This window comes from Tursiops truncatus, chromosome 7 (assembly GCF_011762595.2).
Source record: "Tursiops truncatus isolate mTurTru1 chromosome 7, mTurTru1.mat.Y, whole genome shotgun sequence".
Taxonomy (NCBI): Eukaryota; Metazoa; Chordata; class Mammalia; order Artiodactyla; family Delphinidae; genus Tursiops; species Tursiops truncatus.
The window spans coordinates 111,990,721-112,006,607 of NC_047040.1; the positions used below are offsets into that span (position 1 = coordinate 111,990,721).

The 15,887-nt window shown below is 41.6% G+C and overlaps 1 protein-coding gene across 10 annotated transcripts in view; it reads right to left on the bottom strand.

The window, feature by feature from the left end:
- Window positions 1–15,024, bottom strand: part of HERC2 (HECT and RLD domain containing E3 ubiquitin protein ligase 2) — a 230,744-nt gene extending 215,720 nt beyond the window's left edge. For 9 of the 10 annotated variants that reach the window (XM_073807856.1, XM_019931803.3, XM_019931797.3 and 6 more), the window contains exons 1-3: window positions 14,703–15,021; window positions 14,224–14,326; window positions 2,544–2,658 (exon numbers count right to left, since the gene is read on the bottom strand). In XM_073807856.1, coding sequence (XP_073663957.1) covers window positions 2,544–2,658; window positions 14,224–14,295 — 187 coding nt within the window. In that variant the 5' untranslated portion in view covers window positions 14,296–14,326; window positions 14,703–15,021. Of the gene's footprint in view, window positions 1–2,543; window positions 2,659–14,223; window positions 14,327–14,702 lie in introns of all 10 variants that reach the window. The other variant, XR_012333188.1, reaches the window with a different exon arrangement.
- Window positions 15,025–15,887: the final 863 nt, after the last annotated feature.

Consider the following 15,887-nt stretch of genomic DNA (forward strand, 5'->3'; position numbering starts at 1 on the left):
GTGGCGCAGTGGTTGAGAGTCCGCCTGCCGATGCAGGGGACGCGGGTTCGTGCCCCGGTCCGGGAAGATCCCACATGCCGCGGAGCGGCTGCGCCCGTGAGCCGTGGCCGCTGAGCCTGCGCGTCCGGAGCCTGTGCTCTGGAACGGGAGAGGCCACAGCAGTAAGAAGCCCGCATACCGCAAAAAACAAAAAAAAACAAAAAAACAAAGAAAACAAAAAAGACAAAAAAAACATATATGACTATAATCTAGCCTGCCTTTTGCAGGGTAGGCCCCCAAAAGGAAACACAAAAGCTTACTACGTAGGAGGAAGCATTCTTTCCTCATCAGTAGGACCAGAAAGTTCTAAATGTGACTGCAAAAGAAAGCAAAGTTTATCTCAATGGAAGCGCAAATTATTAGAAGCCACGATTTCCCAGAAATTAACCATGCAGAAATCCAGCTTGATAACAGTAAGAACTCATCCTAGAATGGGTGGGTGCAGAAAAAAGTGACCGATCCCTGCGGAAAACAGAACAAAGAAAACTTGTGTGTTTGAGGAACTTCTACTCTAATCTGTATTTTCCTCACAATCAGCTACAATACAACCACATATAATGTACACAGTCTTAAAAATGAAATTTGTCATGTATAAGCCTGAGAAAAAAAGTATTTTCTAATAATAAAAAGCAATATCATGCCACATTAAAAATAAACTTTTACTGAATGTCAAAAAAACTATTCAGTTGGGACCTACATAAAGAACAATTACACTTTGCTTTCTAACCACATGATTTTTAAAAGAACAAAAAATATTCATCAAATGTAATGAATAAGAAATACACTTTGAATTTATCCATGTAATTAGCTTTTCTTAGAGTATCTTTTAGAACTAATGTTTCACAAAAAACATTTTGGGGAATGAGTTTCAATGCATTAACAAATACTGGAGAGCTGAGACGAAGAGGCACAAAAACTTTAAAAATACACAGAATGGAAAACCATAATTCAAAAAGATACACGCACCCCAATGTTCATTGCAGCACTATTTACAATAGCCTGATCACGGAAGCAACCTAAATGCCCATCGACAGACGAATGGATAAAGAAGATATGGTACATGTATGCAATGGAATATTACTCAGCCATAAAAAGGAACGAAATTGGGTCATTTGTAGAGACGTGGATGGATCTAGAGACTGTCATACAGAGTGAAGTAAATCAGAAAGAAAAACAAATTTCGTATATTAACACATATGTGTGGAATCTAGAAAAATGGTACAGGTGAACCAGTTTGCAGGGCAGAAATAGAGACCCAGATGTAGAGAACAAACGTATGGACACCAAGGGGGGAAAGCGGCAGGGGCGTGGTGGTGGTGTGATGAATTGGGAGATTGAGATTGACATGTATACACTGATGTGTATAAAATAGATAACTAATAAGAACCTGCTGTATAAAAAAATAAATAAAATTTAAATATTCAAAAAATATATATATACAGAATGAACTACTAAAACATTACGGAGTGAAAGATGCACAAAACAGCACAGAGGACTACATGATTCTATTTACATGTAAGTCTAGAAAAGGCAAAACTAATCCACGGTAGAGAAAGATCAGACCAGTAGTTGCCTCTGAGCAGAGAGGGCAGGGGTGAGCCGGGAAGGGGCACGAGAGAACCTTCGAAGTGAGAGTAACGTTGAGGGGTCTAAGTTACACCAACTACATCTGTCAAAACTTATGGAAGAGTAAACTTAGAACATGTATTTTATTATGCATAAGTTTTACCTTAAAGACAAAAAGTTACACTGAAATGGACCCTGTTAATACCATACATGAAGTGCCCAAGGGCACCAGGTAAGGCGCACCAATGGACAGAGGAGGGACTAGTAGGGCCTGGGGGATAGGCGTGCGGCTGCTCACTGTGTAGACCTGTAAGCTTTTCAGGCTTGGGGTGGGTCCACGCATTCATTTCTTTTTAAAGCCTAAACAGTGATTCTGATTCACAGCCAAAGTCAAGAACAACTGAGTGACAGAATTTCATTGCATTTTCATAACTACAGGCCTAACAAAAGTGTTCACTGATATTTCCCTGCATAGACAAGAAGATACAATAGAAGGGGAGCCAAGTCCAGGCCACAGGCCGAAGGCTTCCAAAAAGTGTTTTATACACTCCCACTCGAGAGTCATACAGGAAAAATTTCAGGAATACTGATTATTTCCACTCGACCTTATAATAACCACAATTTATAGTTAGCCAAAGCAATATATATTTCAAAACTTAACGAAGAAACATTAAGTGGAGTTCCTATAAGCTACAAATGAGACATCAGAGGAAGGACACCACAGCGAGGTGGTTTTGCCGTGAAAAGGCCTTCAATTCACACAGAACAATGAAATCCAGGAAGCTCCTAATATTAACTATCATTTAGACATCTCCAAAGTGAAAACAAAACTTCAGTTACACTCAAGCACACTTCTGTTCCTATAGCACATTCCAAAATTTCTATAAAATGCAATTTATAAAGGTCTTCACAAAATGAAAAATACTAAAGGCCCTTACCTTTTCTAGAAGGAAGTTCTCCATTCTGTGTTAACTCTGCCCCAGTATATACAATTTCTCCATCTTTAACCATTTCATTCCACAGACCACAGAGCCCATCTCGTGTGAATGCAAGCTGGCAATGATAAATAAAATAAACTTACAGAGTAATCACACTCACAATGCAATTCTTAAAGAATAATATGAAAAAAAAATCTCATTCGTTCAACATTTAATGAAAATTTTCCCAAGAAATACAGTTAAGTGAAAAAGGTACTGTGCATAATAGCTTATATACTGTGCTACGTTTTGCCTAAGATACAAGAAAAAAGACACATGTGGGCAGGTGCTCTGGAAAGATAAACCAGACACAAATTACATGATCACTTATCGGGAGATGGGAAGGGGAACATGGGTAAAAAGCAGCAGAGGTGAATGAAGGCAAGATTTTGAGTATACCTTACATTTACTTCTAAAACATATAAATGATTTTCATTTTCAAAAAGTACAATTAAATCATAAAAAGCAAAGCCTATAACTGGTAACAAGCAAATTAACCTGTTTATCAAAAAGAAAAGTACACTTGACCCTTGAACAACTCAGGGGTTAATCCAAATATAACTTTTATAGTCAGCCCTCCATATGCACGGTTCCTCCACAACCACAGACTCAACCAACCATAGACCATGTAGTACTTCAGTATTTACTACTGAAAAATATCCAAGTACAAGTGGACCCACGTAGTTCAAACCTGCATTGTTCAGGGTCAACTGTATGTCAAGACCCTTTTCAACTATACATCTTTAGCTGGATATACTTCAAGGGGAAAAAAAAACCTTAAACTTTACTAATTGGTCTTATTCACAACTATAATATCGACATTAAAATTTTTCAACTATTTCATGTATATATTATAGGATAAAGCAATGTTAATATAATAAAATGTATGTTTATGACAAAGTATGTTAATGTTACTAGATTTAAGTATAAAAGATAAAATCAAGGAAGTTTTTAAGAACAATTTGAATTGGAAATCTCAGCATGAATTTATATTTGAATATATCTGCTTGCACTGTCTTTGGAAAAGACCTAAAATCAATGGCACTCTGAGAGCAGTGAGTACACCCAGCACCCAGATACTGGTTTCCAAGAACCACTTCCTACTAAATGAAACCTGGCCTCTAGGGAAAAAAAGGCTGAGTCAAGGACCAGGAAAGAAAGGTGAGTCTGGAATATCTTAAGTTTGCACCAAAAAAGCTGCTCAAAGCCTGATGAGGACTCCCTCACTGGCCAAATTTAGAATAATTTTGAACATCAAAATACATAACGGGGCTTCCCTGGTGGCGCAGTGGTTGAGAGTCCTCCTGACGATGCAGGGGACACGGGTTTGTGCCCCAGTCCGGGAAGATCCCACATGCCGCGGAGCTGCTGGGCCCGTGAGCCATGGCCGCTGAGCCTGCGCGTCCAGAGCCTGTGCTCCGCAACGGGAGAGGCCACAACAGTGAGAGGCCCGCAAAAAAAAAACAAAAACAAAAACACGAGTCCATAGTGATATTCAAAGACAAAACAAAAATGCCCACAAAAATGCTCTTGGTTGTCAGTATTTGGAAGTCAGAAAAGGTTTCCCAGAGAAAGCAGTCACTGAAGGGCGTGGGCATGGTAAACACCCAAAGAAGGCATCCATTCTGAAAACGGCAGGTACAACAGAAACCCTCTTCTCAGACAGACAAGACACTTTACACTAAAACAGACACATCTGTTTGCCCATCTTTTAATGGAAGGTCAGGGCCTTTTCTTTGTTCACAAGTCCACCAGCTTGTCCCTTGTCATCAATCCAACATTCGCCACTCTCATGAAGCATCCACTATTTCCAGACTCAGTTTCTTTAAAGGGAGCAAGAACTGAAGGGCACTCTGTGAGCGATCTTAGTACACAATTCCTTTAGACTTGCAAGGCTTTTCCCGCAATCCTTGACAGTTCTCTCTTACCTAACCCGTACAAGTAATTTTTTTTAGCATCTCACTTTTATCCAAACGATGTGTAGTAGGCAAATCTAAGATACCCTCAAGATCCTTGCCCCCCCGGGGCACACACACCCTGTGTAATCCTCTCTCTGAGTATGGGCAGGACCTGTGAATATAGGACGGGACTTTCCACCTGTGACTAGGTTTTGTTTCCTTCTGTGGCAAAAGTGAAGGAATTTCTCATATATAATTAAGGTCTCACATTGGTTGATGTCTAGTCAACCAAAAGGATGATTACCCTAGGGCCCTGTCAGGTAAAAGCCCTTAAGAGGATGGGGCCATCCAGAAGAGACACTCTCCCAGCCACTGCCATGAGCTGCCAATGGAGGGGGCATATCCTAGGAGCCCACAGCTCAGCCCCACCCAACACCCAACAAACTGAATTCTGCCGACAAGGACCCCAGTGAGACTCCAGATGAGAAAGCAGACTGGTTAGCACCCTGACTGCAGCCTGTGAATCCCGAAGCAGAAGACCCAGCTAAGCCATGGCCAGACACCTGACCCACACAGAAAGGGGGAGAGAGTAAATGGAGTTGTTTTAAGCTGCTGAATTTCTGGTCAGTGACTTGTTACATAGCAACAGAAAACCAATTTCGCATCTAACTTAGTTTTCACAGAAGCAACAACTTGCTCTCAGCACTCATATTTTATCTGTCCACATCACTAACAAGATAACTGCCATAAACATACTTGAGACCAAAACATGACTGCTGGCAAAAGTATTAACTGGCAGAGGGAGAAGTAAATCCTTTCTAAAAAGTGAGCCACAAACGTTCAGGGCCCCTGAGGTTTTAACGCGGGAATGGAAAGGCCTGGCTCATCTGCTGGTCTGCGTAAGAGGTGGGCAGCTAAGAGCTGCCGCTGGGCTCAGTCCTGGCCCACAAAGCCACGTAGGCAAACAGTGGCCAGAATAAATACAGCCCCACACGTGCTGTGCTCCAGCAGTTACACGCCACCTCTAGGGGCCAGGGAATAAATGATCACACCTCCAGCCATAACTCAGTGTCAGGGCAGTGGAGAGGACAGAGGAAGAAACCAGAAACAAAGGAAATAACTTAGGTGGCCTCTGCTAAGAGCTGCCCCAAACAGGATGAGAGCGTAAGCCAAGACATGGAAGAGAAGAGTATGTAAGACATTTCAGATCAAATGGGACAGAGCAGATGTGAAACGTGAAAAACCAGGTAGGGAACAGACTCAGGATGAGAGGGAATTAGCTCAGTTTTAACCACTGAGATTTGCACCAACTACTGAACATAAACATGGAGATACTCTCCCCTGCACGTGCATACATGTACACACATACACACACACAGACACATTACACACATACTGCAAATACAAATCCAGATCTTAGCAGAGTGTTCAGGGCTAGAGGTTCAAATCTGGGAGTCAACAGCATGGGCAATAGACCTGCAGAAGATGCTAACGCGGAAGGAGGGAGGGTGGACCAGCCCCGACTGCCCACTAGGATTACCCCTGGGTGGCTGGGGACGAAACATTTATTAAAGAATAAGCCAAGGAAGAAGCCCAGTTTACATGGAAACAAGAACTATCACTACCGCCCATTCTTTCATCACTCGGGTCATGCTGGGAAGGATGAGAGTAGGGCAGCTGTGTGGAAGGTAGACACTGGGTGTCTGGAGGGATACTCGCTGTAGAAGCCTCTTAGGAACTGCGGACGTGAACTCGAGTAACCACCAAACTACAATGGTTCGGGCATCTGAAAGGATTCGAGGAAGGAGGAACACTGCTAAGGCAACAGAGCAAGCTTCCATGGAGCAGGGCTTGAAAGAGCTAGACTGCAGAAGGCAGAGATGAAGCCCCTGGGAGAGCATTCCAAGGCACTGGGAGGGAAGCACAGGATCCCAAAGAGAAAGAGGCCAGGAAAACTGGGAAATAATCATGGCACTGGAAGAATAACCTGCACAAGCAGTGAAAGTCACTTCAATTTGGCAGTTTAAGAGTATTTGTACAACAGTCTATAAATAGTTTGTCTTTATTAGTAGGTAATTTACATAAACGTTCCCAATGGGTGACAACACAGATCTTAAATTTTAACTTTTTTCACATAGAATCCAGATGCCTCTGATTAGCATTATTCAGTCTTAGGACCCTTTTCCAATGTGCTCTTACATTCTTACCTCACACCTCTAAAATGACACAGCAGGTAAAGGCATTTTCATCCTGAAAAGAAGCCAGCAAGGGGGGTAGTAATAGGCCCAGTTTTGAGGGTCAGGAACTAAAACTTAGGAGTTCAATTACCTGACCAAGATCACACAACACCGAGGCTGTCAGAGTTTTTGGGAAGAGACCTAACTCTCAAGCTTGTTCTCTTCTCACCAACACCACATGCACCAACACATGCAGTAAGGAGGCCTGGGGGAGCCATCACAGGTGCTACCAATACTTGAAAACCAAATAGAATTGGGCAAGAGGACCCTGAAGGTACCTATTAAAATCACTACTTCAGAACTGTATAATTACACAATATAATCCGAAATAGAATATGCCAAATGAAATAAATGGCATTTTGATTAACTTATAGTTAGAAAATGTTTATTTCTTCTATTTTTAAAATATGCCTGAAATGTGATCTGTTCAAATATTTGCAGATGACTAAAGTAAAGATATCTGGTTTTTTTTCTTAGCCTTGCAGAAAAATACTTTCTAAACACCTACTGAACACAGGACAATATACCAATTCCAAAAAATTTTAAGAACAGGTTTCTAGAACTGGAAAGGTCAGAAAGAAACATAAAGTACATCTGCTTGAAGACATCCAGGCAGCAAGGAGAGGAGGACAGCCCAGGGAGCCGAAGGCTGCTTCCCTAGAGGCACCTGCCAATTCTGCGAGCAGGGCTGAGACCAAGCACAGCTCAGTGGAGCTGCTGAGAGGCTAGAGCCATGGTCCTCACAGGAAAGAGGCCTGTGAGGAAGTGGGAAACATGCCACGCTTTGAGCAGAACTCCGAAGGGACACACACACACACACACAGAAGTACGGGTGAGGTACAAGCAGGCCGGTAGGAGCCCCGTTTTGAACCATCACAGTTCCCTGCTGCTCTGAAGTAACCTGAGGTCACTAGTGCTACTAGTTTGACAGATCCTCTCTGGAAGAGGAAAGCGTTACCCAGTGTCCCCAAGTGATCACAACGATTTTTCATGTACAATACCTAGAACTCAAACAAAACTAAAAATGGGTAAGATAAGGCCACATGACTGAAAAATGAAGAAAATGGAAGACAGCGTAAGCAAATCAAGAGTGTATCCAGAAAAGAGACATACAGATACAGACTTTGCCCTAAAAAGGAAAGCCCAAGTAACAGATTAAAGTGCTGACACTTTCCCTGGCAGATGCCAGCCCAGGGCAGTGAGGGGAAGGGCAGAGGGGGAGGCAAAACAAGGAAGCATAGGAAGCAAATGATGCAGCAAGTTACTACAGGGGTCAGCAAATTAAGGCCCACCAGGGGCCAAACGTGGCCCACGACCTGATTTTAGATGGCCCTCAAGCTAAGAGTGGCTTTTACATTTTTCAATGATCGAAAAATAACCAAGAGAAGGAAAATATTTCATGACACATGAAAATTATGACATTCAAACTTCAGTATCCATAAAGTTTCTGCAGCCTACCAACATGTACTTGTTTTATGTACTGGCCGTAGCTGCTTTCGCATGACAACAGCAGAGGTGAGCAGCTGTTACAGAGGACACATGGCCCACAGAAATATTTACAATCTGGCCCTTTACAGGAAAAGTCTGCAGACTCCCGTTTTACTGCACCGGTCCCCACTCCATGGTGTGCGGCAGGCATACTCTCCAGGCATGTGGGGCTCTTCGCCAAGGTCTCCGAGAAGAAACCACAGACCCGTCCAAGGAGGGAAAAAAAGGGGGTGGGGGGTGGGAATTAAAATACCCAGTTCCCGTATCTCTCCTTACCAAGCGGTGAATGTTCGCCCTGTGGAAAGTGAGCTCCTGCTCTCCCCCACCTTCCAGACGATGTCACCTGCAACTCCATGGTAGGCAGCTGGGAAGCCCTAACCTACACCCTGCTGTGTGACGCTATATCTAAGACGAAGAGTAGAAGGGCAGCCCACAGGCACGCTGGGGTATCAACCCAGAGGGAAAGGGAGATGCAGTCGAGGAATCTAAAGAGGCTGCACAAGGTTTAACGTGTTCAAGCAATTAAAAGATCACATGAACAATTTCAGCAGAGAACTGGAAACTATAGAAAAGTACCTAATGTGGCAGTTAAGCAAACTGCCAAAACACTTCAAACTAAACATTTAAAATAGATGCATTTTACTAAATATAATTATACCTCAATGAAATGCATTCAAACAAAAATGTGGAAATTCTAAAACCAAAGCAAACAATATCTAAAATTAAGAAGTCAATAAATGAGATTAAAAGCAGATTGGGAAGGCCTGTGCTTCCACCTGTGAAGAATTAACTTCTTTAGGAATTACCTGTCTGGTAGAAAACCAGACAGAATATATCAAACAGCTGTTTTCCAACATTGGACAACAGACAGCCCAGAACTGTGATCCCTGAGAAGGGCAACAAATGAAGTAAGGGCTACAACTTCCCAAACTTAATGTCTAGAAGCAGCTTCCAGGCTGCAACACAGGAAAGGGGAACCCAAATAGAGCCCAGAGGTCTTGCTGAATGGAGGAGACAGACCAGCTATAAGTAGGTCAAAATGACAAGAATACAGGAGAGGAAGTTGGCTGCAGAGAGGCTGATCTCTGGAGATGGGAAGAGGGGACCCCTTGAGATTCTGGCTGAGAACTGATCTGGGTATGAGTTGAGAACACTCCCAAGGCTGGGGAAAGAAGCACTAAAAAGGAGTAGGCAGAACCCCCATGATTCACAGTCTGGGAAATCTTGTGTTTCCACCAACCAGAATAGAAAGACCTTCCAACACACCAAGCATTAGAGTCCTGAGAGAGAGAAGGACATTGCCTTAATAAGGCAGATAAATTAGCCCAAGATTAAAGGCTGTGCTAGATCAGCCCAAACAAACCTTAGGATCAATCTTTGAAAGGCCAAATTGATCCCAAGTAACCCACATGCATGCCAGACAAAACTAATGCTCTGTAAAAGAATAAAACAAAATCTAACACAGAATAACATAATATTTATTTATAATGTCCAACATTTAATAAAAAATTACCAGGCATGCAAACATGTCCCATAACCAGAGCAATAAATCAATAGAAATGATAGAGTCAGTCAATCGAAATAAATGCAGAAATTACAGACATGATGGAATTAGCAGACAAGAATGTTAAACGCTCTATTATAGATATGTTCCATGTACTCAGAGAGAGGAAGATATGAACATCATGACAAGTGAAATGGAAGATATAAAAAGGAATGGAATGGAATCTCTAAAGATGAAAATACAAGACCTAAAGTGAAAACTTCAATGCATAGGATTACTAAATTAGACACTGCAGAACAGTTCTACTATAATCCAACATGTCTAAGCATACAGCTGTTGTAACAGCTATGCTCTCTCCCTTTTAAAACTCACTCTGGGTTCTACCCATAACTATAGGTTTAATGCCCACCACCAGTCTTCATGTCCATGTACAGTCATTCAGTCATCTAAAGATCTTTCTCTACTCAATTCCTCAGGAAGGGCTCTTGGAAACAATATTTTCTGAGTTCCTGCTCATTGATAAACTTGTGTCCTTTTTACCTGAAAAGTCAGTTCTGCTAGAACATAAAATCCTTAGCTCACATTTTCTTTTCTCGGGTGCCATGAATATGTTACTCAGCTTTCTTCTGCATAAGGCCTTGTTGTCAAGTCTGATGATAAACTCATTTTCTTTCCTTTATAACTATTATTAGTCTTTTCCAAGAACCAAAGCTAAAAGTCAGTTCTTTAAAAAAAGACTAACAAAATATATAAACCCCTGACAAGACAGGTCCAAAGTACAGAAAAGATACAAACAACCAAAATCATGAATAAAAAATTGAGCAATACTACCTATTCACAGACACAAAAGAAATCACAAGAAGTCATTATGAAAATCAATTAAGTTACCTGTGTGTACAACATCCTTTTACTTCTATGTATCATCTGTCAACTGGAAAACCTGAGATTTGAATTTACCAAGATGTTCATGTTTACATTTTTTAATCTACTGATATTTCTAAGCGTAAAGTGACAATATATACATTTAATAACTTTAAGTTTAAAAGCTAACTTTCATGCTGAATCATTTTAAATTGATGACTAGAAGAAAAGAAAAATTCAATCTGAGTTGCATTATTGATACAGTCAACAACTTTGATGGGCCTCAAAGGCATTATACCGAGTGAACAAAGCCAGTTTCAAAAGGTCACACACCATACGACATTCTCGAAATGACAAAATTATACAGATGGAGAACAGATTAGTGATTGCCAGGGGTCAAAGATGGTAGAGGAAGTTGAGTGTGACTATAGAGGGACAGCAGGAGGGAGATCTCTGTGGTGATGGAACACTTCTGGATCTTAATTGTGGTGGTGGTTACATGAATAATCACATATGATAAAATGGCATAGAACTATGCTCACATTGTACCAATGTCAATTTGCTGGTTTTAATATTATACTATAGTTACCTAAGATTGTACCACTGGGGGAGTCTGGAAGAAGAGTATACCATGACCTCTCTACTTTCTTTGCAACTTCCTGTGGGTCTATTATTATTTCAAAATAAAAAGTTTTAAAAATTGCTTCATACATACCTAATTTCATGTTCCACTTCAAAGAACCCAAAAATAGAAACCCAAAAATAGGAGATTGATCTGTGTACAGCTTATTCAAGAACGAACAGGATAACACCAGCCATTCGTGGACCCCGGCTCAAAGACACACCCTTAACCTTACATCAAGACTAGCAAGGGACTTCCCCGGTGGTCCAGTGGTTAAGACTCTGCTCTTCCACTGCGGGGGGGCACGGGTTCGATCCTTGGTCAGGGAACTAAGATCCCACATGCCATATGGCACAGCCAAAAAGAAGAAAAAAAAAAAAACAAGACTAGAAAATAAATATGCATATATATTTTAAGAATAAAAAGTTTTTAAGATATTATGTACTATTTTTATAGTTCTTTTGCTTAACTGACTTTTTGGTTCACCAAAAAAACTACCAATCACATTAGACAGAGGACTTTTACTGTAAATATAAACATGGTAATGGTAGTGATTATGTAGCTAACACTTCTTAGCTCTGTATTTGTTGCCTCCTCAAGAGAGTTGTGAAGGAAGATGGCGATTCAAGGAACTCCACACAACAACCAGAAAAGAGTACTGAAGAAGTAAAAGGCATCATACATGTAAAAACCAGATATATGTCTGCCATACAATGGGTCCTCCAGTAGAGGCAGCTGGTTACGAAGTCCCAGGCCTGAGGGATCTAAATGTCTCTGATCAAGAAAGTCTAGGATTAGTGTCTATATTCTCTATAATAGACATATTAAAACTTTTCAGTCTCCAAAAATTTTTCCTTTCTAAAGTCACTGAAAACTTCACAGGCATTTCAAATAAAAACAGCCATAGAAAAATAGATTAGCTAACACTTACAGCTAAGAAACATGCTTCTACCCCACATATTATTCATTACCCAGGTGTCAATCCTGCTCCCAATACAAAAGCCTACTTAAGGAAGGGGACACTTCCCACTCCAGGTGGGAGAGACATCCCCAACAAGGTAAGTGTAAAACCCATCAGCATAAGGCTGGCATCCACAATATATGTTTTCAGGAAAGATTCCAAAGAGTAAACCATGTCTAAGTTATTCCTTAGGGTAAAACAACAACATTCATTCCTCACATTTAATAAGCAATGCTGGAGAAATTGTATAAAACCAAGGTCACCAATCACTTTTTTCACACTATTTTCATTTATCTCACAGCTTCGACACCCATACTACATTTTTCCTCTATCCAAAACCTAGGTCTCTTCACTTATTCCTAGGACCTAGGTCTCTTCACTTATTCCTAGGAGTTCGGAAGACTTCTGAATAGTACTCAAATGTCTAAAGAAGGGCCAAGCACTGTATATTACACTAAATAAACCAAAGGTAAAATGGTAATCACTCTAAGGCATGAGTGGTGTTTCTTTTTACGTGTATCTGCCTGACTCATTGTAGGCACTAAACTCAGCATTAAACCGGTTTTAGATCAAGATGCTAAAACTCATATTTAGCAATTATTCAATTATAATTACTAAGGGAAAAAAACTTCATTAGGTAAAGTTCTTTACTTCAAAAAGTTTTGTAAAATATATAAACACTAATACAAAAACAATTCTTGGGACTTCCCTGGTGGTCCTGTGGGTAAGACTCTGCGCTCCCAATGCAGGGGGCCAGGGTTCAATCCCTGGTCAGGGAACTAGATCCCACATGCATGCCGCAACTAAGAAGTCCACATGTCTCAACTAAAGATCCCGAGTGCGGCAACTAAGACCCAGCACAGCCAAAATAAATAAAATAAATAAATTTTCTTTTAAATTTTTTTAAATAAAAAAATAAAAACAATTCTTAAAATCAGTTTGCCTGAATCTCAAGATTTTGTAAATAAGAAATTATTCATCTCTCACTTCCCCCACCCCTGCTTAAAAAAAAAAAGTCAAAGGAAAACAGAAAGTAATTGCTAAATAAAAGGTAATGTTTAAATTTAAAAAAGTCACTACTTTGCCAATTCTTAACCCAATTCTTCTTGGGTTAACCATCCCATCACCCACAACATAGTTCTTAACACTTGGCTCTGAAACCAACTGGGACTCCACACTTAAAAAAAAAAATGTAAGAAGGGCAATAACGCTTCACTACAAATATCTAAGATCAACTGCTTACAGAATACATGACTTGCGTCATGCAGTAGGTAAGACTGTATTTAAACAAGGTTAAGATTACTTGAGAAATACTTAAAATGGTTAACCTCAGGGAAGAGGGAAAAACACATATACACAACAAAATATTTTGGCCATTTCTTTCTGAGGGCAACAGGGAGTTACAAACACAGTTTTTCCATTAGCAAACAAAACTAACTTGGGATAAAGAAAAGACTACAGAAACATCATCATTATTTATTTGACAATTTCTGGACAAGCATGCAATTACCTTAAAACAAATTATTAGAGAGTCTAAGGCTAACATTTTGTTTCCACATGTTCTTGATATGAAAATCCAAGCACTCCTCTTAATAAGACCAATGAGAATACAAAACAAACAGCTCAACTGAACCCTTGTCTCTCCAGAAACACAAACACAGAATCCCATAAAAATGAGTTTCTGCAGGACATAATAAATGACTGTATGTCACTTCTCCCCCACATAATTAACTGAACATCTCAAAACGTATCACTAAACAAACAGTCACCAAGATATGGCTAAGAATGATACAGACCTCTTAAAAAATAATAACAAAAAATTTTTTCATAATATCTCGTTTCTTGCACTTATAAATAACTGTAATTAAAATGTAGCCACACACACTATAAATAGAGCAATAAAAACTGACACAATAAAAGGTACATTTAAAGTTACAGAAAACAAACCTGCTTCTCTAATATGGCAAGATCTGATCTGCATGCCCTTACATATCCTAAAGAAAGGGTTCACCAGAAGTTTAACTATGTAGGCAAGGAAAACACCAGGAAAAAGGAATGTCAAAACCCCACCTGTATATCTGTTTTCAACCATTTGGAGTCAAGTCGAGCCTGAGCAGCCAAACAGAAAGAATCAGAAGGCATCTTTCCCCCGATTTCCTCCCAGTCGTCAAACCTGCAAGTAAAACAGAAACGCTGAAGACCTCAACCTTTTCAGAATTTTACAAAGACCCTACCGCAAGATTTAATGCGGCAAAAAGAGAGAACAGGAAGGAGGGAGAGGAGAAGCTCTGGAGGAGGGGAGTGAGAGGAGGAGAGAGGGAAAGAGAAACATGGGGCGAGAAAGGAAAAAGCCTACTTCCAGTCCAGGTAAGAGTCACACACGGGATTCGCCCGGGTCTGTACCACGTCGGCGAGACCTTGAGAATGGACGGTTACAAGACCAAATCACAATGTCATCCCCTTCCCTTAAATCCAAAAGGTAAACACACAGACTGCAAAAAGCCCACATCTCAACGACAAATGACACCAGAACGCATCCTCCGCTTTACCTCAGGCCAGAACTGGTGCGTGAAATAAATTAACCAAAATTCACGTCTGCAGAAAAATCCAAAACAATAATCACTTGGAAATGAAAAGACAGCCCGAGACGCGCGCCGCGGGCGGTCCGTGCAGGCCCCGGTCCGGCGGCTGCGCCAACGCCCGCCGTGCCCCGGTTTGGCCCGGCCCCGGCCTGCACCGCCCCAGCGGCCGGCCGCCCTCGCCGCCCCCCTAGAACGAAGACCGGACGGCAGAGGCCCGGCTGCCTGGCTCCAGCGCGTGCGGACACAGCCCCAAAAGCCACGGGCTCCGCCGGCGCTCCCAATCCCGGGGCCTGCAATCCCGGCGCCTCCAGAGGCCGGCGGGGCGGGCCGACGCGGGACTACGGCCCACGCTGCCCAGCCAATCGCATCGAGGCGTCTCCGCAGGCCCAGCCAATGGGGAAGAGGAACATCCCCGCCCCTTCTGCCGACTCTCCAAGTTTCCTTCAATCCGGCTCCTCTTCCTCCTTGAGCTCACCCCCTTGCGGTCAAGGCCAACCGAAGACGCCGAGAGGCGGGATTTCCGCCGCACGCACGCACGCACAAGCTCCTGAACCGGACTTCTCCCAACGCTCCCAGAAAGGCAGCCGGTGGGGAGACAGCATGGTGATGCAGGGTGGCTCGGCTTGGTCGGCGCTAGGGCTGAAGGTGAGGCGGGATGGGGTCTGCAAGAGCCTCTTGCTGCCTGTCCCACTGAATGCAACCAAAACCTTGCGCAGAATACATGGAGCAGCTGGTAGCAGGGGGATCAGAGAAGGAAATGAGAGCTTTTAGTTCCACTGAACCAGTAGCCAGAAAACAATGCTTAAGAAATTTAAAACAAAGTCATACAAAGTATGTTCTCTGATCATAATAGAATTAACTACAAATCATTAAGAGATACAGGACAATCTCCAAACACTTGGAAGTTACACAATACATTTTTAGATAGTCCATGGGTCAAAGAAGAAATCTCAAAGGAAAAGAACTATTTTGAATTGAACAAAATTAAAATGCAGCATCAAAATTTGTGGGACTCAACTAAAATACTGATGAAAGTGAAATTTATAACACTAACTGCTTATCTTAAAAGTGATAAAGACCCCAAATGAACAATCTAAGCTTACATTTTTTTATTTTCCCATTCTTTATTTTCCTGATTTCTAGACTTTATTT